We start from the raw sequence: 25,306 nt of genomic DNA, 5'->3' as shown, positions 1-25,306 counted from the left end.
GGGGAGGTGTGTGGGTAGAAGGGGAGCCATGGGGAGGTGTGTAGGTAGAAGGGTAGCCATGAGGTTCATCTGACAGATTCTGTAAGCACGTATGTATAGCAATCAGCACAATTTAGAAGTCATAAGCAGGCACCTTGTGTGCAAGTTGTCCCCATCCCTGATTGCAGCCCACTTTTAGATCACTTGCAATTGTATGGATCCTAAGGATTTATACTGTATTTTTGAGAAGCACTTTATATTAAATACAATAATCTTGCTTATTACGACCCATCTGTTCTGTCTATTTATGTAGCCCACCTAGTCCATTGCTTGGCATGCTCCTCGTGCTCCTTTTCCCCAGTGATCTTTACTATGCGGTTCAGCCACAATGTCTTCCTTTTATGTCCCTCATCATGGTGCCCACTCCTCATTCATTTCTATAGGGAAAGCTGTGACTGCTGGGCACCGCCATGAATACAACTCCCCATAGGAATGAACAGGGCTCACATAGAGCATGCTCTAAAAACATATTTCTGTGCAGGGCCACAATGATGATTGCTGGAAGAAGGTAAAGGTAAGTACTTGGCAGAACCCGGGGGTGGGGGGACATGGCCTAAAGGGGAATTAGTACCAAAGGAACCCTTATCCATTACATTTCCCTATTCTCCTCTTATAGGCTTTATCCTTCAGGCCATAAATAAGGAAACCCCGGTGATACACAGCACGATTCCATACACCCCCCTCCCCGGTGATACACAGCACAATTCCATACACCCCCCGGTGATACACAGCACAATTCTATACACCTCCATGTCTGTGACAATGTAGATGCTGGAAGTCTCCATACAGGGGACATATGGCCGGTGCTGTGCCTATTGGTGTAGGAGGCTCCGGCCGTACAGACAGTCTGTCATCACACAATTACACCCCAGTCTCTGTCTCACCGTTGTGCTGGGCGGCGGGGGGACCAGTGGCGGACATGTTGTCAGCTCTGTGGGGATTTCACACCGACGCTGCGTCACCGATAGCCGAGGTCCCGGAGCCCAGAGACCTCCTCACGTCAGCAGCACAAACACCGGCTTGTGGGAGGAGCCACTGCCTACCTCTCCGAGATCCGGAACGTCATGTGACCTACCAGGAGCCTGGCAGTAGAGAAGAGTGGTGCGCGTCCGGGGAGTGCGACACCTACAGTGTGGAGGAAACATGTTATGCTGAATAGCTGGTTGTTATCTACGAGTGCCAGAGGCTGAATTTTTAAACCAAAATCATTGGTACGGTGGTAAAAATGCATAATTGTAAAGAAGGACAATAGAATAAATTCCGTATAGTTGTTTCTCGTGAATACGAACACATGTAGAAAGTCATGTAGACTACACAGCACCTTCCTTGTGTGTAGGGGATGTAGCTCAGTGGTAGAGCGCATGCTTTGCATGTATGAGGCCCCGGGTTCAATCCCCGGCATCTCCACAATTTTCTTTATCGATATCAAAAGTTACTCAGAATTCAAGCACTTTATTGTATATTATTTTTTCATCACTATTTTTTCTTAACGGTTAATATTTTCACCGGAGTATGGACCTAACTTCTATGCATTTTGGTAAATTATTATAGTACAGGGCAATATTCACAAAATGCATACAATACTATAATATAGTATAATAAAATATATTATAAAATAATATTTGGCTGAGGTGTGAAGCAGTTTAATTTTTTTAAAATCTGGCTGGTGTGTTAAAATGTCCAGCCCCTATATGCAATAGTTTGTGTATGGAAAATTGACACATGGTATGATGTTCTTCTGTAACTATGGGTATTCCTTTTTTGTACGTGTCATTTTTGTGTTATTATATTGTTGAAACTTAATAAAAACGATTGAAAGAAAAAATAATGTTTTATCAGACATCTGTTTATTGTATGATTGGGTATGATGAGGGGAAGCACAGGTGGGTTCTGATGGTTATTTATTGTATGGTTACAGTAGTGCCCAGTGGGGGGATGGGAGAACAATAGAGCCATGTGTTAAGTGGTGCCTAGATAGGGATGTGGCAGATAAATGCTGCCAAGCAGGAGTGTAGTGTAGCAGGCACATTTACATAACAATGATGCGCATGCCCGCTCACCATAGATAGTATTGTGCCCTCCCATCTTTTTTTACGGCTACACCCCCTCGCTGCCAAGTGAAGGCTGTAAAAGAATAACCAATAGGGATTGCTGGGGAAAAGTGGTCCAGTGTGGGAAATCAGTAGTACTGCCCAGTGAGTAGAAATAGTGCCTAGCAGGAGGTAAGGGAAAACATTGGTGCCCAGTGTGGGGTGCCAGGCCTAAGCATGGTCTCTCCAGCTGGAGCTCATTATACACAGTTGGCACAGTTTATGGCAGCCAAACACTTGATTGTTCCTCCTCTTGGCTACACACGTTTTCCATGGGACTTCAGGATTACCTTGTAAGCCCAGAGTACCAGAAAAAAATGAAAAAAAATCATGTTACCAATTTTCGTAAAAATGTGCCTCTAAGTGCTTCAAATGCTGATCTCCAGACAAGCAGTGAAATATACAACTGAAATTTCTGTAAAACTGTATTTCTGATTTTTCTAGTTCATGGATTGATTATTGGATTGATGGATTTCCTCTGCACCTGTTGGGGTTTGCCAGCAGACAAGTAAGAAATGTCCAATCAAGGAATGTTTGAATAAATCTCTGAGGATTTTCCTATTATCTTATATTTATACAGTACCAACATTTTATGTGTTGTACAATAAAAAGCGGTGATAATGATTATATCCAATGATAATCGTGCAAACATTACAAGTTCAAACTGATGCTGGGGGATACGAGGGCACTGCCCAACCGAGCTCACAGTCTCAGACATGAATGGGGAAAGGATTCATTATCAAGGAGAAGGGAGCTGTGGTAAAAAGTTGGCAATATAATGGTAGAAAGTGATTTTTCAGGGAGTGATAAGCAGTACTGTCTCCTGGCTGTCCCATTCGGTTTGCATTTCTGGATTTTTTCCCATGCCTTACTTATAACTGGCACTGGATATTGACTTGTGACTATGCCCAGTTCATAAATAGTAGTGATCTCTGTGGCATCTATCAATAACATATGCTCATTTTCCACTCGAGGAATGTCAACAACTGAACATGAAGTCACCAGCACATCAAAATACAGGATCCTTGCTTTATTATAAAAGCTCTGTCATAACATGTTAAAAAGCCAATTTTTGGGGCCACACAGGGTCCCTTCCTCAGGGTAACATGGTGACAAAGGGTAAAACATGCACAACACTTATACACCAGAGGAAGTGACCCTTAACACCTTAACTAAGGTAGGATTACAGGCATACAATATCATTTCCTTTGGTATATGAGTGCAATGCATGCTTTACTTTTTGTCACCATGTAGTTCTGAGGAAGGGGCCCTGGGCAGCCCCAGGAAAAGAATCCTGTACTTTGGAGTGCTGGTGATTTTTTGTTCTGTTTGCATGAGTTCTCCACAGCACCATTAACCACCTTAGCGTGGCTCGGGGGGAAATAACCATACCAAAAGCAGTAACCCAAGCCACACTTGGGGTGGAATTGTCAGGGAGTTTAAAAAGCTTACCTGGTAAGTGGTGCCTGCAGTGTCCTCCAGCGATGCCTGGCATCTTCTTCCCCTGGTGATGCCGGCTGGGCATCTGTGTAACCTGGCAATGCCTGGCCGGCATCTGCGTCCCCGGCGTGCGAACGTTGGGGACGCGAGGCCAGAGGAAGCAAATGCTGGTCAGGCATCTGCATAAGAGCATGTAGCTGGGAGGCGGGACAAGGCGGGAAATTTAAAATTACAAGGTCTGTTTGCTGTAAGCAGTGAATTCCTATCACAAACATTGCTTAGATATGTCAACAACCTATTCCAATAATAAACATATCTGGTGCTTACAAACAAATGCCATAAGCAGCCATTATCAGATTGTTTGGAGCAGTGGTCGCCAACCTTTTCAGTTCCGCAGACCACTAAAATCATGCGCGGGGAGCTGGTTGTCAATGAGGTCAATATGACATAACAACGAATCATATGAAGCCTGCGATAGGAGCGTGGGCGGCTTATGTTGAGGGACACAGCCACCCACTTTCCTGAGCCTGGCATCTGTATGGGGGACATGGCCCGCAGATCTGGCTGATGCGTCCCCCCAGTGGGGTCCTTCTCCTTATCCTGCTCGGGGGTGCACCGGTCAGATCGGTGGACCCCAAAAATTTTCTCCCGGACCACAGGTTGGCGACCACTGGTCTAGACAGCTCTGGCCTAGTCCTCTAAACTCCTGAAAATGTTGGTGCAGGACTACCATCAGAGGTTATGTTCTGTACTGGGTGCAGATCAGAAGAGTTTGATTTTCTCAATCCTGGATGAGGGAGGGGGACACAACAAGTTTACCAAGTATGGGGCCCAGACATTTCTGATGGCAGACCTGTGTTAGTGGCCTGGTTGTGTCTGTCTTCAGTTCTTTATGAATAAACAATGCATTTAACCAAGTGCACCATGCAGTATGTGAAACAAGTGAGAACTGCCAAACTGTTTACTTGTTCCCAGTAAATGTCTCAAACTAATATAGCAGAACTCCTGGGCAGATAAACAAATAACAATACAAATACCACAAGATCAACTTCTTTCCTTGTACAGCAGTGCTCAGGTTGGGAGAGGATGAGGCAGCACCGTGAACAGGGTGTTCTGCATACATATATGCTGCAAAGGAACAAGGTAACAGAAGGAACAGAAAGATAACCTTGTCCACAGGTTGTTGCTTCTTCAACATTCCCTCAAGGGCAGAAAGCAGGGCAAAGGAAAAGATGTACACATAGGTAAACGCCAAGCTTTTTTCCGCTTTTCCTGCAGTTGCTAGTCATGCTGTGTCTATAGAAAAATTTTGGGCAAACTTCGACTCTAAACTGTCATGTGTATTGCTCTAAAACAGACAACAGCATTTTTCATGACCTTTATTCATAGTGCATTTCAGATACATGTTACATGCAGGAAAACAACTCCCATGTACATGAACCCTTACACTCACATGTCCCTCACCAATGCCACCGTATCATCAGCCGCTGCAGTTTTCAAAGCAGAAATCTCTACTGGAAGCTTAATTATTTATAAAAGAGCCAGGTATAAAATATGTTGCAGACAATTACTTCTGTAAACAGATTGCACTATAAGTGGGGATTTCCAAGGAGTATTGAGCAAATTAAATTGAAATCTGGAAAGCCATGGAACCAAGAAAAAAAGTAGTAGGGAGAAAAATCAAAAGAAAGTAGAAGAAGAGGCAAAAAGATGTAACTGGGAAAAGAGTCATGAAATGTCTCCTTTGCTAAAAAAAACTGTGGCTCCTGGTGGCTTTTTGTTTAATCCCTACACCACACAGCTACATAGAGAATAATCATGTAACTTTTGTATACATGAGGGAGTTAAATCATCAGTGGCCATTCAAAAGTCGAATACAATTGCCAAAGACCCAGAACTCCACTGTGGTGAAGATGGCAGCTTCCAAGGATGCAGCAGTGACAAAATCCAGGATGACATTGTTGTAGGGCACCAGCAATCACGTTAATTCAATGTTATTATCAGCATGTTTGCTGTGCCGAATATGGCAGAAGCTCACCACCTACCAACAATTTAAGTTTCAGTTTAAATGTCCAAGATGCCATGGGCCCTCATCATCCAGTACAGACTGACTATAAGCAAAAATATTGCTTGTGACATCTGTCAGCATGGTAAATATGTTTGACCATTTACTACATGGATCTTTATTGACTGTTTTTCTTGTTACCTGGCATTGCTAAGGCTCTGATCAATGACTAGTTTCAGAACAGAAACCTAACTGTGTGTAAAAGACATCTAGTATACTTCGCCCTGCGCCTGGCACTGCATAATAGAACTGAGCAATGACAACCTTCAGCTGTACTTTGAAGTTTTTGCATTTACAGGTGACTGCAAAACTTACAGGTTCCCCTTAAAGCTGAATTCTGTGCAAGATATAATAACCCTTTTAAAATTGTTAACCAACCATTAGCCAACCTCCTTTCCTTTAAACGCAAGATCCATAAAAGCATCCTTTCTTGTTCTTGTTGCAAGTGTTAAACATGTACTTATGGCCCACCCATAATTTAGGCACCGCGGGTCTAATACACCCAATGTCACAGTGGTATCCCTGTTTCCCTCTTCCGGCCATTCATTTCCTGGCCATTTTTTGAAACGGTGGGAGGCAGGGACACCATCCACTATGAGATTCCCAGTGCTTAGATCACAAAGGAGCTCCATGTGCAAATGCTGTGTCTGATAGCTAAACAATCTTACCACATTTACAAGAAAGAATGTTTTTAGGTACTTTGCTTTTAAGAGAGAAGGAGCTGGGATTGATTTAAATAAGCTCTAAATGTATTCTACCCAGAGTTTTGCTGTTACTGATTTGTGTCTGGTGTATTTTCTTATTTTAACACACGGGGGCAGTGTGATACTGCAAACTGGTAAGCTTTATTTATACAAATAAATATATTTACAAATATATTTCTTTTCTTTCATGTAAAATAGAAACTTTAAACTTTTTGGCTCAGTTCAGTTCATACCTCTACTGATTTGTGAACAAAAATAAAACATATTTATGATTTTATATATATACATATGTATGAATTGAATAATTTTATGAGAATAGTACCATGAGAAAAGGAGTAGTGGATAGGAATTGCTAGACCTGGGGTGCCAGCCCAGAGTGTGCTGTTCAGTAACTCTGGATGAACAACAACCAACCAGCACTGGGGGCTAAGTGTGCTTAGCTTATATTTACTTTCCCTTTGCTCACTTGCAGCTCCATTTAGCTGCTAGGAGGGGGAAGAAATATCTGGTGCATACATGTATAGCTCAGAGCTTCTTCTCACTGCAGTTAATCGGATTGGGGGAAAGCAAATAGAAAAAGTATAAATAACTGTTAGAGGGCCATTATTAAAGTAAACCTGTTGCCTTTTCCTCCATAGACAAAGAATATCAATAAATCAGTATAGTTTTTTGTGCACAAATTGATACCTCCTGTGGGTTCAAGCTATGTTTACCAATGTTCTTTAATAAGACTCAATAACCTTACCATTACAAAACTGTTCTAATAATGAAAACAAAGGTAATTTTTAACATTTGAATACATAAGGCAGTGTTTTCCAACAAGGGTTCCTCAAGAGGCTGCTGGGGGTTCATTGAGCAATGAGCACAGTGTGCCCTTTAGATCAGTTGATCTCCACCGACACCAATGACCTTTTTGGCTTTTTCTCAGGACGATATTCTTCCTACTGGCCAGCAATGTAAAAGGCATTCTATCCACTGACCACCACACTAATGTACTAATGTGTATATCGTAATTTTATTAGGGGTTCCCTGAAGATCTGAAAGTTATTTCAAGGGTTCCCCAATGTTAATAAGGTTGAGAAACACTGGTTTAAGGTACACCTGAATTCATGAACACATTGGTTAACAAAACCTATAACTGCTTTACAACCCCTAAGATAATGGGCTTGATTTATTAAAGCTTTCCAAGGCTGGAGAGGATACACTTTTATCATTGAAGCTGGGAGATCCAGTAAACCTGGAATGGATTATTATAAAGTCATTTGCTATTTGCTAGCAAATGTTTTGAATGCTGGATCAGATCATTTCCAGGTTTGGTGGATCACCCAGCTTAGCTGATAAATGTGTACCCTCTCCAGGTCTTGAGACAAGGACATAACTTCTGGGGTAATAGATTACCAGGCAAGTGGATCTGCAGATTCCAATGGAGTAAGATCACAGTGTTATGTCATGCTATAATCCAGTGGGAGATTGTTAATGGACACATGGAGTTTGACTCACCTACAGATTGCCTCATTGTTGGGTGAAGGTTAATGCCCATTCCCAATTCTTTTTAAATATTTAAATTAATTTATTTTAACACATCTAAAATGCAGCATATTAGACTTATTCACAAAACAATGCATAAGTGAGAATGGGTCCTACTAAAGGTATTTTTTCTTTCTTCTTTCCTTCTTTCTTTCCCCTGCATTATCCTATATGCCTTAATAGATGCCTTAATAGATGCAAAATGATTCATGCCATAACAATAGGTAATGATATTGCATCTACATTGCTGTGACTTGGAACCTCCTATTTGCTGTTCAGTGACAGGAACATGTTGGAATCTCAAAGAGTATTGATGTCACTGTACAGGAACAGTAGGGAATCAACCAGAGCAGGTGATAGAGCAACTGTTACCACTTTGCCGCAGATCATCTGTCTGGCAGCATCCAGCATCCTCAGCATCCCTTTAGCAGTGCAAGGATGTGTCTTTTCTAGCATCCCCTGCATTTACTCTGAGGCTGTGCACAGCTGAAGCTGAGGGTATATAAAGCAGCCAATGAGCATAGCAGTTCCTGGTTCCAACCCTATCCTGCTATTGGCTACTAGCTGTATTTATACCTTCCTGATTCCAGGCTCGTAGTGCTGGATCCTCATCCTTGTTGCCTGAGACTTGCTCAGTTACAGTCTGCTGTATTGTGCCTTTTTTTGTGGCTGACCTTGACCACGTTTGCTTCCCACCTGTCCTGCCCTGACCTGTACCTTATTTGGACTATGCCTGCCAGCCGCCTGCCCTGACCTCAGTCTGCCTAGTTCTTGCCTCTTGCTGTTGTCCTACTCAGTACCTGATCTTGGCTTTCCCTACACTGAAACCCTCTGTTCTGGAGGCCACAACCTGGTGTTCTCCCCGCAGCAAAGTAGACTGGTGGCCATGGGGGTCGCCGGCTTATCATCTATTGTGGAATGCTCTAGTATAGACCAGAAGACACTTAGAATCCTTGTCCCAGGTAACCCCCCCGTGTCACCTGCCAGGGGGTGTAGCCCTAACAGCAACACTGTACTAGATGCCTCCTGCAGAGGAAATGTATTGACAAAGAATCTGAATAGAGAATTTCAGGGAATACTTCTTGTTTAAGGAGTCAAGTTCAAGGGGATATGTTTATGCCCCTAGATGGGCTTTTAAAAAAATGCTGAAAAAGTTTTGCTGGCATTTTTTACTGACTTGTGGTCCGTTTGCTTATAAGAGATCATTTTGAACAGGTTAGAATGGACAGCTGGGGAATCTGACTGTATATAAATACATCAACAGAACCATCAGGGGTATATTTACAACCAACATTCATAGTAATTCTATGAAAAAAGTGTTTGTATTCTGTGTGAATTAAGCAACAATCATTCATTGGGTCATTCTGAATATATGATGTTCACCAGTTTTGAAGCTGAATATGAAAGCTGCTTTTCAGCAAATATATCATTATATGTTCCTAATGCATTTTCTCTTTTGATTAAATACTCTTAGGCTATTTTCTCTTCTGAGTAAATGTTCCTAGCCTACTTTTGGGTATGTTTTTAGAATGTTAATTTGTCCTGAAAAAGACAATTTAAAGATCAGATAATAACTTTTAGAACATATTAAACACATTTGCAAGAGTATTATTTACAGTTTTTGGACGAATGCTAATACAATTATACAGTGTCTTTTATCATCAGACTACCTGGTTTTCTTGGCCAGACTACAGGCCCAATGAATTGATCATAATCATTACGGTAGTTCTCTGAACTGAACATTTCAGCTCTGTTACTTAACAGTGAAAACAGAAAAATAACAAAAGCCAGGATAACTATTTCTTCTAGAACATGATGTTGTGCTAATCAGAGGAAGCTCACTAAACCAGAAATAATTCTAATCTCTCATTTCCTGTGTTATTGTTAATATCCTTCTCTTTAGCTTTGATAAAGCCTGAGAGGAAGAAATCCATGCAGCCAGGCTCTAGCTGAGTTTTATAAATAAAAAAATGGATTTTCCATAAACTATAGCTGGACTGGTGTGTGCTGACAGCATATTACATGCAGAAAAGTATTATTTATTTCAGCATGTGTCCATTATGATTTAAAGCATTATTCAAAACAAATGTATAAATGTAGGTTGTGGTTGCCAATTAACAGGGAGGTTCTGGACTGCAGCTCAGCATGTTTCTTTATCATTATTGTAAGCGTGTTCTCATAAACTAATAATAATCTTAGGGGGAAACTCCAGGCAACCTGTACAAAAAATCCAAGTTGCCAGTTCTATTCTTGGAATCCAGATGCAGCTGCCAGGCAGTTTTGCTAAGTTTCTCTACATTTTCAAACAGATACTGGGAAACTATAATCTTTTTTTCTTTCTAAACATTTTAGTTTCCTGCTTTAGAATAAAGTCAGAATTCTTTTTCTGCATACTTATTCTGGATTTGAAATTTTAAAAGTAATGTGGTCAATACAACAACCAAGAAACAAGCATTTGCATAATGAGTAGTTAGCAATGGGAATGCACTAGAATATAATAATGTCACACTCCATGTAGGTGCAGACAGGAGGAAAGCCAGAGTTCCTCCTGGCTTTTTAACCCCCTTAGCGGTCTAATTCTGTTCGTATTTCCATGCAAAAAGTGTTACAATTTTTTGCATAGAAATGTATTTTACATTGTAGGCATAACTCACCGAAGTATGTCCAATAGATATTAAATTTAATATTAAATTAAAAAAAAAAAATGTAAAAAAAATGTATAATATATATAATTATGATTCTTAATTATAAATCTTTGTATAAAAATGATTTCTTTGTATTGAACTCAATACAGCTATATTGTATTGAATCCAATACAAAATGATTTGAATTACACGACGCTCCTCCCGCCCACACTGACGCATGCACCGATGTCACTGGGAAACCCCGGAGATCGTCTCTGCAGTTAGCAGGTATAGATCAGGGGGCTTGTCCCCAGGACCTGCGGGGACCAGCAGGATGACAGGGGAGGCCGACGAAGCAAGGTAAGTGGGGTTTTATTATGTTTTTAGATACCCCAAGTGTGACTCAGGAATACCGATTTTTGCATGGAAAATCCACCCCGAGTAACACTCAGGAATACCACTAGGGGGCTTATTGTGTGGCTTCTTCCTTGTCTAGCCAGTAGGCGGGGAGATTACAGCACTGTATTCCTTAACTAAGACAAAAAAAAATTGGTTTCACCCATTTGGCTGCATGGTAGACAAAAATGGTTTAAAAGGATTTCAAAACTCTTTCATATATGGAAGAGAGCTAACATGTATTTCAACTGTGTGTGTTGGAGTTTAGCTTTAACTTATTAACAAATACATAGCCTAAATATTACAAACAGCTCAAATCCACATAATTGCTTGTGAAACTCATGTAGCATCAGATTTACTACAGTCTACTGAAATTAAAATATGCTTATTATAAATCTCCAATGACATGCAATAAAAATAAGAAAACTGTGTTTGAAAATCAATCTCACTTGCACACCACAATTGATGCACAATTGTTTTTCCTTCCAAAAATCAATTTTTTTTTGCCATAGTAAATGATTGTTTACATTTTATTTATTATTATTTTATATATAATAAATAATATTTACTTTTTCTTTATTGACTACTATAATTGATCGAAGTACAAATAAATCACTTTTTCAATTGAGTGATTACTTAAAGATAAACTACATGTACACATTCCACATTTTCTAAAATTCAATTAAATAGAAATCAGTCAAAGGTTTAAAAAATCTGATACTTGTACAGTCAACAGAATTTTGTGATCGAAAATATCAAAGACTCTTCTTGACTCTACACTCGAAATCAAACACTTTTAATCACTTGAAGTTAGAAATAAACAACTGATTATTGGTCTGTTGGATTGTAAGCTCTTCTGGGCAGGGTCCTCTCCTCCTCCTCTCCTCTTCCTGTCTGTATCCGTCTGTCATTTGCAATCCCTATTTATTGTACAGTGCTGTGTAATATATTGGCTCTATATAAATACTACTTATTAATATTATTATCATTACTATTAATAATAATAATAATAATAATAATAATAATATTATTAATATAATAATCGATTTCATGAAACAATCAAATGCACGCCTTAGGTGACCAAGACAATTGGCTTGTGCATGGCCTACTTTAGTAAATCAAGAACATGGAATAGCCACCATAAGTTATCCTAATCAACTATACATTCTTATATTTTCATGACGGTTTTGTTAAAGAAATAGACATAAAGTCATAGGAAAATAGTATAGATTTTACAGCTTTTTTTTCTCACTATAAAATAAAAATAAAATACATACCTATAAAAAGTTTATGTCTACAATTCTATTGGGGGCTTGTCTTTTAACATTTTGATTTTATTAATGCGTTCCTTTTTGTCTGAAGCGGAAGTAAACTAATACTCTGTAATTGAGTAAAACAGTTTTGTTCCATAGCCGTCATGTAATTCTGACTAATATGCCCCTTCTGGTTAACTGCCTCCCCGGGTCAGCTGAGCTTTGAATAAGGACTTTGGATCCAGAGACTTTGTCCACTGAGATATGAAAGGCAATTATTTACAAGTGGATGAAGGGCATTCTATACAGTAGCATTTCTGCAACCAGTCACCCATTAAATCGAGGCATTCCTTCATGGAAAACACAGGATCTTGCGCTGAAGAAATTCAGCCAGTGGCCTCCATCCAAATTCCCTCGGCTGGATGACACGAGTTGAACTGTTGTTTTAATGACTGGAGATCTCTGCGGTGTCATTTCCTTTATTTCAATGGATAATATTTGTCTTGTGGCCCCAATGTTGATTTAGTTTCATAGGAAGTCCGGCAAATACAAAAATCCCCCAAAGTGCACTTACATGTTTCACATAAGGTTTAAATATTGTATTCATCCTCATTTCCTAAATTGCAGTTGTTGCTTGGGTTATTGGTTGTGTTGCAATCGTATTTCATGGATTATAAGCCAAATGCAGATGGTATGTATCAGTCACCTGATCCTTCTTTAGCTTTTTAAGCTGCAAGATCTATATATATTGATATATACTGTTTATATATTCTTTATATAAGAATATTTTTGTGATGAACTCATGTTATCCAGTGCTCAACCCAGGAATTTTTTTGAGCCGATTGGGAAGAAATTGTAGGCGGGTGGCAGCCCCTGTAATGTGACCCAACTCTTTAGTAGCCACATAAAAACAGCCGGGTGGTTACTGAAAAGTGCCGGGTGGTGCCCCCAGCTAAAAGGGGCTGGGGAGAACACTGTTATCTATATTCACCTAAAACACAGGCTATTAGATAAAATATAAATGGGGGTGTGTGGATATTAATTTAGAGCATGAGTGTGCTCCAGAAATGTATATTTCACATTTTGTAAACTGTAAACATTTTTTCCCTATATACTACTACACCTGCATTCCTGAAAACTGCTATAATATAAAAATTTGACCTTAGTTACACTCATTGGAAGTAAATGATATAATCTTCTATACACTATTTAAAGGCAAACTAAAACTGCATTAGGCCCCTGGTTCTCCTTTAACAGCGTAAAACTAGGCTGTCCCAACATTATGGCAGACAATCAATTACGGTGGAGAATCAATTATTGCCATTGAAACACAAAGACCTGAAAGATTCCCCACCAGGAAATGTTTCTGTGAATTTTAGATTTGCTGCTTTATAAATTGACCACTTAGTGTTTCCTTTTCCACAGATATAAGGACTGCAATCTCTTTTGTCACTCTGTCTGTTGTGCTTCTGCCATCTTTTTCTGCTAATTTTGTGGGTGGAATTTTCGTTGTTTGGCTAATCACTTCTGACATAATGCCTGCATATTCCCACATATGCCGGGATTGTAGAGAATATCTCTTTTGCTATAAAACGTTAAGCCTAGTTTTGTAAGGTATTTCTGCCATGATTGGTTGAACTGCAGCAAGAACATTTTAAATTCACTTTTTAAAATGAAAGGTCTGATCTTGGAAGATATATACTAAATACATAATTGGGTCCTACTTTCAAAGATCAGAGCTCCGTTCTCCTGAACCTTCTAAGATGGCGCCACACAGGACTCTCCATGCCTCGTAGAAAAGTGGCCGGAGGGGAGCAGTGTGCAGGGAGGTGAGAGGCTTTCCTATGGCCACCCCAGAGACACCCTCATTCTCTCACCCCTCCCCCCCTTCCTCAAGACTCTGATAGTGTTTCTGAGGCCAACATACCTCTACTTTAGATACAAGAGTGTCTACACTTGAATCAGATTCCAGTACCTTGGCAACCCGTTTACAAGTTATAGAGGACGCTCACAAAAAGCTGCAAAGTTCTGTGTCCTCCCTCATGTTACAGTTGAAGGACCAAGAGAACCGGTCTCTATCACAGGTCCTGATCTTAAAGCCCCTGTGATTTCCATATTTAACCTTTTCCTTGAAAAAACACCTACATCGCTGATTAAAATTGACCGAGTACACAGAACCCTGGGGCCGGGAAACCCAGATTCTGACCTACCCTGTGATGTTGTCTGCAGGATCCACTTTTATACAGAAAAGCCTGGTTTCATCCCTGGATTTTTCCACTCTACAAAATAGAAGATTACTTTGTCCTCTTTTGGAATGTATAAAGGATATAAATGGGGCCATCTATTTCATTTGTTGGTGCGCAAAGGATCTGCAAAGTTCTCCCTACGCTCCCATGGCCAGCTGTCAGAACTTTTCAGATTCCTAAATACAGAGGCGGTTGGGGTTCCAGATTGGCTAACTCTCTCCAGTGGTATACCTACAAACAGGTTCTTCCCACGAAGATGTAAAAGATAACAAATGCGCTCTACCTCTCGCAGCGTGAGAACTGATCAGTTTACCCCCCATAACCCCCAGATATTGGACTCTGTAAGTATTCTGATCCAAGGATTTTTTTTTTCTTTCCTTCTCTTTTTTTAGTCCTGGTTTTCTTTTTCTCCTTTTTGCCCCTTGGATTTTACACCACTTTTTGTTTGTTGCCCTTTTCTCTGAGGCCCTCTGGAGCTCCATATGTACCTGGATTGGCTGAGAATACTGCTTTGTATATCTCTGTCTCTTTGGTCCACATGTTTCACTGCAATTTCTATTATCGCTGGCTGCAGGGGGCGATATTCCGCCAAATATTTATATACCCGTACAGCCTAGCTCTGCTGTGAGATGTTTATTTATATATGGTAGGATGAGTATTCCTAATATGTTTGGGAATTTTCCCAAGACCCTCTATGGCCACTGATACCACCCAGATGGGTTTGTGCCTTGAGCCCCTGTCATGGGAGGCTGAGAAATATTTTTGTTACACGTGCATGAAACTATGCGTTTTGAATGTCTTTAATGTTTATGATAGTTCTGCTATTTTTAAATTTGTTCTCTTTTGCTCTTGTGCCACTTGACACTTTATTCCAGATGTGTCAACAGAGCAGGGCTGGGACTCGCCTCCACACCATCGCTGTTGAGTTTCACAGGAAGTCCTTGTATTTTTGTTAGGGACAGGTGGTAGATCCACTCCTTTAGTTGTGAGTTTTGAAAACTCCTGAACTTCTTCCCTTATTGCCCAACCTTATTGACATAACCCCCCCCCCCCCCCACACACACACACACACACACCTTATACTCCTTAGTGTTGATTTTTTGATTGTTTTGAACTTTTGTTTTGTTTTAAGTGAGAAATGCCTACCATTAAAGCCATTAAAGTGGTGTCACTTAATGCTAAGGAGCTCAATGTCCCTGATCTTCATAGGTTGAAAGCGAGAGTGGAGTTTCTTCAAGAAACTTATTTCTGAGCAGACAAAATTCCAAGATAACAGACCACAACTATCAATGGGCCTTTCACAGCTCCTCATCAGAGTCTAAAACACTAGGAGTGAGTATTTTGATTTTCAAAAGAGTTGCATGGCAATACAAGGATCAGTGGTGCGACTCCAAAGGTGGGCTTATATTTGGTAAAGGTCCCATGGATTCTAAGCCTGTAACGCCAGCCACACTATATGCTACTAACACAAATCAGATGACCTTTATTCAAATAGCTCTTAGCAAACTATTAAAGTTCCCAGAGGGTATGCTGATTTTGGGTGAAGACTGTAATGTCTCTTTGAACAAATCCTTGGGCACATCCAGCGGTAGAGGCAATATTCCCCTAACAAAGAAGCTCCGTAAGCTGCTTCATGAATGCCAAATTGTGCGATATTTGGCGGATTCACCACCTGTCAACCCACAATTATTTTGCTGTGTATTGGGTTTACTCCAGGATTAATATGTTGTTCATCCACCATACTGACTTAAATGTGAGAGCTCCCGCATAAAAAATATTATTGGACTATGCAGCCATCGAACTAGACCTTAAATATTTCAGACTCACTGGACTGAAATAGTTTCTGGCGTTTAAACGAGAGCTTATTGGCAGACCCCCTGGTAAAGGATGACCTAACTTCCCAATTGACACTTTATTTTTCTGAGAATACTATCCTGGATTCTCATCCGGGTACGGTATGGGCAGCACGCAAGCCATTTGTCAGGGGGATCCTAATTAAACATGGTGCACGTAATAAACGTGAAAGAGAAGCACAAACAGTGAAACTGCTCCAGCTAATTCATGATCTTGAGTCTGTCCATACGCGGGATGCATCTGTAGATACCCTTCTGAAGTTACAACAGGCTAGAGAACAGCTGCAAACCCTATGTTATGCTAAATCCAAAGCTATTTTAAACAAATGCTGTAGGTCATTTTTTGAATTTGGCAAAAAATGTAGCAGGAGTTTAGCTAATGCCCTGTTCAAGCAGAGAGCCAGAATGTACTTTCCCAAAATTGCGGATGCTAAGGGTCAGGTACAACATACGCCAGAGGCTATCTTCATTGCTTTCTGTAAATTTTTGAATGTCTCTACAATCTACAGCCTTCCCAGGACCTTCTTTTAGGTGGGAGCCGGGCTGACTTGATATGCAACTACTTAACTGATGCAGGCATGCCATCTATCCCAGATCAACATCGACAATCGCTAGAGAGACCTATTCCTTCAGAGGAACTATGCTTGGCGATAAAAACTTCGGCGACTGGAAAGGTGCCTGGCCCTAATGGTTTAATCTTAAAATACTAAAAAACCCTTCTACTGTCACTTTCTTTGCATTTTGTGGAAGCCTTTAAAAACCTATCCTTGCAATGCAGGCTACTCAAGGATATTTTTAGAAGCCCACATAACTGTGATCCCCAAAGAAGGAAAAGACCCTGCTGCTTGCACTAGGTACAGATCCATTTCTTTGTTAAATATAGATGCAAAATTGTATGCTAAAATTGTTGCCACGCGCCTGACCCCATTTCTGCCTAATTTAATACACACAGATCAGGTAGGTTGTGTATCCAATCAAGAGGGGAGAGAAAACACCACTAGGACACTTGACATTATCCACTGGACCCAGACCAAGAAACGTCAACTCATGCTCCTCTCTACTGATGCGGAGAAGGCCTTCGACAGGGTGAATTGGTGTTTTATAGAGCAGACTTTGAGACATGTAGGCCTGGGGGATGAGATGATAACATGTATACTGGTGCTGTATTCACTTCCATCGGCCAGAGTAATGGTTAATGGGGTTTTGCCGAAACCATTCCAGGTCTCTAACGATAAGAGACAGGGTGGCCTCTCTCGCCCTTGATATTTATACTCACGTTAAAGCATCTCCTACTTAAGATCTATGACGGATCTACATGCAAGGTGACCGCCTTTGCGAATGACTTGCTATTTTCTTCACCGGTTACTTCTCTGCCTGATCTTATGGAGGAACTCCGACTGTACGGCTCCTTGTCTCACTTAATAATTAAATAACCTAATAATTAAATAACTTAAATAATTATCAAAAATCAGAAGCCCTTAACATTTCCATCCCACAGGCTACATGTCACACTCTCAAGGAGGCCTTCCCGTTTGGATGGGCTTCCGAATCGATTCTCTACCTGGGTGTAAGGATCTGCAAGGATCTGAGTAAACTATATGGTTTGAATTTCATTCCCTTACTGATTAATTTTAAGCAGGAGCTCTCGCAGTGGCATCTGAAGTTGTTGTCTTGGTTTGGTAGATGCAACACAATTAAGATGACGCTCCTACCCAAATTACTTTAAGTGCTACAAGCATTGCCAATTAAGATTCCATCATTGTTCTTTCGTAATTTGAAAAAAAAAATTTACACAGTTCATATGGGCACACAAGCAACCTTGGTTGAGTATCCAACTAAGAACCAGGGGGCAGTGGGAGTACCAGACCCCTCTCTATATTATACTGCAACACACCGGGCAGGGTGGTGGACAAGTGGTTTGAAAGAATGGGTAAGAATTGAACAGACATCAGTGGGGATTCCATGGACTGCTTTGCCTTGGAGTGGTTCCTTTGTCCACCCTTCAGTCAGAGGTCACCCCACGATTGAAGCAACTTTAGCTGTTTTTCTCAAATCGTCCACTTTCCGCAGTGTCTCCCCTCCACTATCCCCACTTACACTTACAGGGACTGTTGCTTTCCCTCCTGGACTGAGTGTTGTTTCCCAGGGTCCAGGAAATGTTTTTTTTTTATTTATGCAAGATGAAAAGCACCATTGGGCTTTTGGAGAGTTAGGCAATTGCACCATTTTCTTCATTCACTACCTCCTTTGACTGAAAATCGTAGATCACTTACGGAATTTGAAGCCTTGTGCACTGAACACGATCCAGCTAGACACTTAACATTATACCTATACTCTGTTTTAATCGCTCCCAAAGCGGACTATACCCCACCTTATTTGGTGAAATGGGGGCAAGACTTAAATTTAGATCTATCACAATCTGAACACGATCAAGTTTTATCTATGGCTCAGTCCTCCTCTGGTAATTCTACATATCAGGAAACTGGCTATAAAATTCTAACTAGGTGGTATAGAAAACCATCTCAATAACATTTCATGTTTCCAGAAGTTTCAGACATTTGTTGGAGGTGTTGTTAGTGACGGGGTATGTTTCTCGATATTTTTGGGAGTGCCCGAGGATTCGTCCATTTTGGGGGAACTTCCATAGACTCCTCCCTTGTTTCACGGATTTCCCTACTCCATTTGAAGCAAGTCTTTTTCTCTTGCACCACACGACGATCCGGAGGAAAACATACTGGAGCTCCCTCCTTATCAGGTTGATTGACACAGCGCGAGCTTGTATACCAGTATTGTGGCGCCATGTAACATGTAAGATCCGCCACTCTCTATACAGCTCGCATTTGTTTAATTGTCTTTTGTAATAGTTTTCTTTTTGTTTTAGATATGGTAAACAGCCATTTCTCACCTACTTGTTTGGATGCTTTTTTTTCAGTCCTTCCACCTTCCTTCCACCTTCCACCTTCCACCTGCCCTACATAAAAAACCCCTTGTATTTCGCTAATGGTTTTTTTCCCTTTTTTTTTCCTATTTTAAAAAATTCAAATTGAGTTTTTTGGACTGGAAAATTTCAGTGTGTACTCAAATGTTGATGTTGTACACTTTCTCTATGTCGGTCGATCCTTGACCTTTATATACTGTTTTTTGCACACCTGCTTTATTTGTAATTCTTTATACTGTCTGTAAACTGTAATGTCCATGAACCTTTTCAATAAAGTTTAAATGCAGAAAAAAAACTATAAAACAAAAACACTCCTTAAAGAGGAACTAAACTCAAAACTGCAAAAAAAAATACACTTACCTTCAATCCTGCAGGGAAGTCTGATCCCTTCGGGGGTGTCCTGCATCGGGTCCCACGTAGTTCCGGCATCCGTCTGGCGCTCCAGGTGCCGCCATCTTCTCTTCTGTTTCCTGTTTTTCTCCTACGTCACACGACCCAGGCACGGGATCGGGTGACATAGGATGAAAAAAAAATTTGCCGATCTCACTGTGCATGCGTGAGATTAGCAAATTTTCCCCTTTGAGCAAAGGGCATGCGCAGAAGGTGCGCCCAACAGCCTCCTGCCTGAAGTAGGTATCCTGGGAGGCTTTGTGCTACCATTCATTCTCGATCGCCCTCAAAAAAGGGTGTTGCACTAAAAAAAAAGAACACAACAAACTTTTTACCTTACATAAAAGGGTTGTCCACCTTTTTAAGTAAAGTGAAATTCTTTAAGTACGCTTTAAGTGGCTTGCTTGTTACTTAAAATATATATAGATTCAACATATATTGTTGCTTATCTTTAAGTATGTAAAATTTAGCTGTCTTATAAGAACCTGATTGGAAAAAATTAAAAACTACTTAAAATCAGATCCTAGCATTTCTTTGTAGGGAGTTTTTTTATTTAAAGTAATGGCATTGTTACTCTAAATGCCCATCACTGTGCCAAAGAGGATGGAATGATGCAAATGGTGCTGACATATCCTGCATTATCCTCTGCTAACAGGATGAAAAACCTCCCAAATACTGCTGTGATTGACAGCAGATCCATGAGGGATTTCATTAGCTGCAAAAAAAAGTAAACAATGCAACCTGGTACCTGACGGTTGGTTTTAGGATGGGACACACTAAGCAATTGCCCAGGTCCACCTTTGTCAAGGTCCACCTTTGTCTTAAAAACCATCCCTGGTACTTGAAGTCCCTTAGGAATGCTGCAATTCCCAGGTGTCCACTGAAAGCTGTAACAACCACCGCACAGCTCTGCAAAGGAATATGAATCAAAAAGAAATAAAAATGATTTTTGATTTATGCTTGTTATCTATAATGAAATTATATAAGACTGATCTAGACTCTAGGCTTTAATTCTGTCTTAAAGTTTTAGAAGACAAAATTTCTGATTTGGTGGGGAAAATTAGAATTTTTACTGCTAGAGAAATTTACTCTTGTGAACAGGGGTGTAGTCGTAAAAAAAGAAAGAGGGGGCATGGTATGTGCCTGCCCCACACCTCTGCCTATGTGTCACTCAAAGGGGAAGAAACTTCCCCCAAAGTGACATCATGATACCAGAACCCCCCCCTCTCTCCCATTGCAGGGAGAGTGGGCGGGTTGTGTTCAGAGGGACGAGCCTGCAGTTCCATATGGGAGACATGATCCGCAGCCCATTCCCGAAAAAACTGAGGGCACAGCGTTCCCACCTGTGCCCGCCCCACTACACCCCTGTTTGTGACTCTCTGTGAGATTTGTATTGTTGACTGACTGCCCCTTTCATACCCTTACTTCCTGTCTGGTAAAACGGTTGACAGTAGGACAGGAAGTGAGAGGAAGTTTCTATAATTGATATCTCTCCCACTTTACCAATTATTAAGCAGAGATGCCAATTCAATATCCCGAAAGGGTAAGAAAAGCCACATCAAAGGTGAAGGCTGCGATGATTACTACCTAATATATTCTCCCTTAAAATGTGGTACACTTCAAGTTACAATACCTTATATTTTCAATGTACACATTTAAAGTTTAATAAAACTGAAATTTTTGTGAACCGACTGTAGCTAGATGGGTATGACTGGTTGATTCTGGGTGGTAATGTTTTAGGCTACATACAAACATGCAAAAATTGTCATTGAAAATAATCTTTTATGATCCTTTCCAACGACAAACGACTGCACGATGCATGAACGAGTGCTGTACATACAGCACCCTTCTGCTCTATATTGAGGGGAGGGGGGAGAATGAAGGAGCGGCACCCTGCTGCGCTCTCCCCTTCACTTGCATTATGATCTTTCATCGCCCATCGTCCGTGAATCCGCCAGGACGGTCGTTAGGACGATGAATGAGCACTGTACGCAGGCGAGATTCTCATCCAATATCAGCCCTGAACCGATTATCAAACAAGAACCATTGCACGTGTGTCTGTAGCTTTGGGTAAGGATTTTCTAATTTCACCTGTTTATCAACCATTGCTTCAAGCCTCCTAAAAATGTAATACAAGGGTGGCAATTGTTTTATTATTGCAATTATTGGCCATTATTGATAATAAAAGTCACTGTCATGGTTGTGAACTGGGGTGTATTGAAAAGTCTTGCCTTTCCTCTTCTGTATGCTTTGTATTCCCTCTTCTTTAGCAGCAGTATTTAAATCCCAAATAACCCATTTGTATTACATATTAGAAGTTTACTCTACAACTACTCCTCACCAACCGTAGATATACCTGTATGACTATAAGAGGTGTTAACATTTAAAAAAAAAAAGCTGCATATCTTCACTAAAGATTTAATGTAAAAATACAGATTACAGCAGTTTTACACATCGATCAAGGATAATGGAGAGTAAGCTTTATTTTAACAGCATACTGTGCTGCATGCTGTGTCTAATATTAGCCACGGAATGGATTCCAGAATAAACATTAAAATTATGCACAGGGTCAATAAAGGCAGGGTTCTTTGTGTGACTTTAGAGTGTGCTACTGGTATGTCAGCTGCAATTAGTTATTACTATGACTGCAGAAATGGTCTTTTGAATACCTGCTATATAAATGCAGCTGAATGTGCACATGGCAAGTAAAGGTTGAACCAATGATTTCTATGCAAACAATTTTTGAAAAAAAAACATACATAAAAAGATACACACATTATGACCTAAAATGTTACCAAGTCATTGTTGATTCCATAAGTAGCAGGTTTGCAGTCCTGCCCAGTGAAACTTTGAAATTGTGTATTTCCTTCATGTTATTTTCCTTGCTATTCAAAAAATAACAGCAATAGCTATTACCTAATAAGATACCTGCATAGACAAGGTAAATTCAATTAGGTATATGATACTGGTGCATCAATGTAAAGACATTAATAAATGTGTCCTTTTTGACCAGATTACTGTATGAACATTAATTTTCTGCAGCAGATGGTGGAATCACCAATATTTAGTGGAGTTGATATATTATGAGCTTTTCACTTAGCAAAATGAATTTATACTCTGCAAGTGAATTTTCGCTTAGCACATAAAATATCCAAAAAAGGTTTAGCTGACTTCATCCATCCAGTCATGTGCACGCTAAAGTGACATTCCTTACAATTCTTGAATTTGAGTATTCTTTGCGAAGTTAATTTTAATCACATTCACTAAGCTTAATTAAAAGTCAACCCACAAACTAATTCTTACCTGAGGCAAGTACCATATATTGTCAACAGTGCATGCTTGCATGTGCGTATTTATACACATCAGATGACTACCACCCCAGATGAAAGGTCGTGCTTATCAAAAATCTGACATGTACAGTGGTCCTATAATGTTGGTCATCTATCCGCCATGGCAGATTAATAAATGACTGATTAGGAATGCTCCTGTTCACTGCTATCGGAGAAGAGCATAACGTTGTGCAGCTCGCTTGTCCACCCTTCTACATTCAACAGAGCTGTGCTCTGTGTACAACTGCCACTAAAAACAATCATGAAAAGTAATTTCCAGCAACAGTCATACAACCTTCATTGAACATCTTTATGGGGCTTTAGTGTTGAGGGCCATCATCAGAGGGATATAGACGTATTGCAACCAAGGCTGGACAAGCTATTTCAACCTGCCTTGACTATGATTCTCCTCCAAAAATCTCCAGTTTAGCTGAAATCAAAAGGTAGTTGAACACTGTTCTTAACTCTATGGCCACATTACACAGAAATTATTTCCTTTTTCTTTTTAAAGACACATCAGTTTAACTTAAACTTGTTTTAGAGAAATAAAAAGGTTGCCATTATGTTGCTTGTTGACCAGCTTCGACAACCAATCGCTGACCTGGAAATATACAGATGAGTTAGAAAAAATTTGCAAGCCCTGATCTGTCTGTTTGTTTCAGGTCATTGACTCATATTATTCATAATATTGATGCAGCAGGGTAAGAATTACAGACAAGAGAATAGTATTATCAAGAGAAGATGCCACCAATGCAAGATGCAGCATTGCTTTACGGACAGGTTTACCCCTTAAAAATTTATAGCAAAATATGCAAATATTTCTTTAGCACACTTTGCAAAATGACCATGGCATATACAGTAAGAAGACTTCATCTAACCCCACTCTGCTGTTCAGTCACCCCTCCAACCCATTCCCAAATGCAAATGACCACAACCAAATAATGTCATAAAAAATTTTTTAGCAGTCTTTTATTATATTTATTATTCATTTATTATATTAAACACATCAGTAAATCATAAAATAATAATGTATAACACATACAATAAATAATAACAGTAACAATAACCATGCAAAAATATCCTGTAAAGGGAATAACACAACAGATCATAAAAGACCAAGGCCCTTCAACAAATCTGGGCTACCACTGAAATTTCTGAACCACAGCTGCCCTGCACCTACTTAGGCCCAAACTTATCACCCACAGTCAACCATAGGGCACGATTGAACCCTACACCAAAGATGTGTCCCCAACCCCCTTTCCACTGCAGGGAAAACCACAACCTTCCAGAACTTCAACTACTTTCTAGACTCCACAAAAACTTTCCCAACCTATACCCTAAGTTTATACCGAAGCAGGTAGATGAGCAGGAATTTTTTACCTCCAAATTAAATTTTCACTGAATTTCCTTCTAATTCTTCTATTGCCATCGCCTAACCCCCCTTCTAATTCTTCTATTGCCATCGCCTAACCCCCCACCCCCCCACCCCCCACCACCAATTAGCTGTCTGACCTGTCTGCAACCCCAAATGTTAAAGCAACTAATGTGAAAAATAAAAAAATCACACCTACCTTTATTCCGGTAGATCCCTCGATCACGCTGGACCTTCCCCCAATTGGGTCCCAGGCCGTCCTGGAATTCTTCCTCTTCTCAGCGCAAAGGAAGCGCCGGGCGCAGCCATTTTCTGCCTTCATTTTCCTTCTTCTAGGTATGTCAGCTGATATCACACTGCACAGGAGCGAGATCGGGTGACGTAGGCTGCTGTAAAAGGGGAAAAAATGAGAGCCGATCTCAATGCGCATGCATGCAAGCAACCCAAAAAAGGGTGTTGCACTGCAAAAAAAACAATAACATACATAAAAACCATAAATAAATACATAAATAAACACCGCTTTATTTAAAGTTAAAATTTGAGTTTAACCCTTACCTAGCGGTCTTCCCATTTACCCCATCATGCAGCCCCTGCACCTTTAATTTTTTTTCTTTTTCTTCAATTCTGGGACTGATTTTACCATTTATCCTTTTAAGTAAATTAGACAAAGGATACTTAAACAAGATCAATAACTGTATTCAGAGATTTATATATTAATTTATATAAAGTCCTTACTAAAACAGAATGATCTCCCTTTGAAGAAATACAAACATACTTTATTGGACTTTTTCCTTTTTACTTAAAAATCAGTCACCAAGCTATTCAACGGAACTTTTCAAAACATGTCTCCAAAGGCTTTGACTATACTAATTCGATATTACAGAAAATAGGATTACAAGCGGTTGTGTAGACATTTGTTTTTGTTTAGATGAGCTTTATTCTCATTATTGTTTCTACTTCTCTCCATAGAATTTTGTATGCCTGAAAGGACAAGCCTAAACCAGCAGGAATGAAATAAATCTTTTCTTTAATGAAAAATC

The 25,306-nt window shown here is 40.1% G+C and overlaps 1 protein-coding gene and 1 non-coding gene across 2 annotated transcripts in view; one reads left to right on the top strand and one right to left on the bottom strand.

Annotated features, from left to right (window-relative positions):
- Positions 1-1,106, bottom strand: part of SEC24B (SEC24 homolog B, COPII coat complex component) — a 32,833-nt gene extending 31,727 nt beyond the window's left edge. The window contains 1 exon segment of the mRNA XM_072406818.1: positions 924-1,106. Within this exon segment, the coding sequence (XP_072262919.1) occupies positions 924-960 (37 nt within the window). The 5' untranslated portion in view covers positions 961-1,106.
- A 268-nt stretch (positions 1,107-1,374) lies between these two features.
- Positions 1,375-1,446, top strand: TRNAA-UGC (transfer RNA alanine (anticodon UGC)). The gene has a single exon. It is a non-coding gene; the product is annotated as a tRNA-Ala (tRNA).
- The last annotated feature ends 23,860 nt before the right edge of the window (positions 1,447-25,306 follow it).

Source organism: Pyxicephalus adspersus, chromosome 3 (assembly GCF_032062135.1).
Source record: "Pyxicephalus adspersus chromosome 3, UCB_Pads_2.0, whole genome shotgun sequence".
NCBI classification, from domain to species: domain Eukaryota; kingdom Metazoa; phylum Chordata; class Amphibia; order Anura; family Pyxicephalidae; genus Pyxicephalus; species Pyxicephalus adspersus.
Note: the sequence above shows the minus strand (reverse complement) of the source record. Positions and strands in the feature narration are given on the sequence as shown.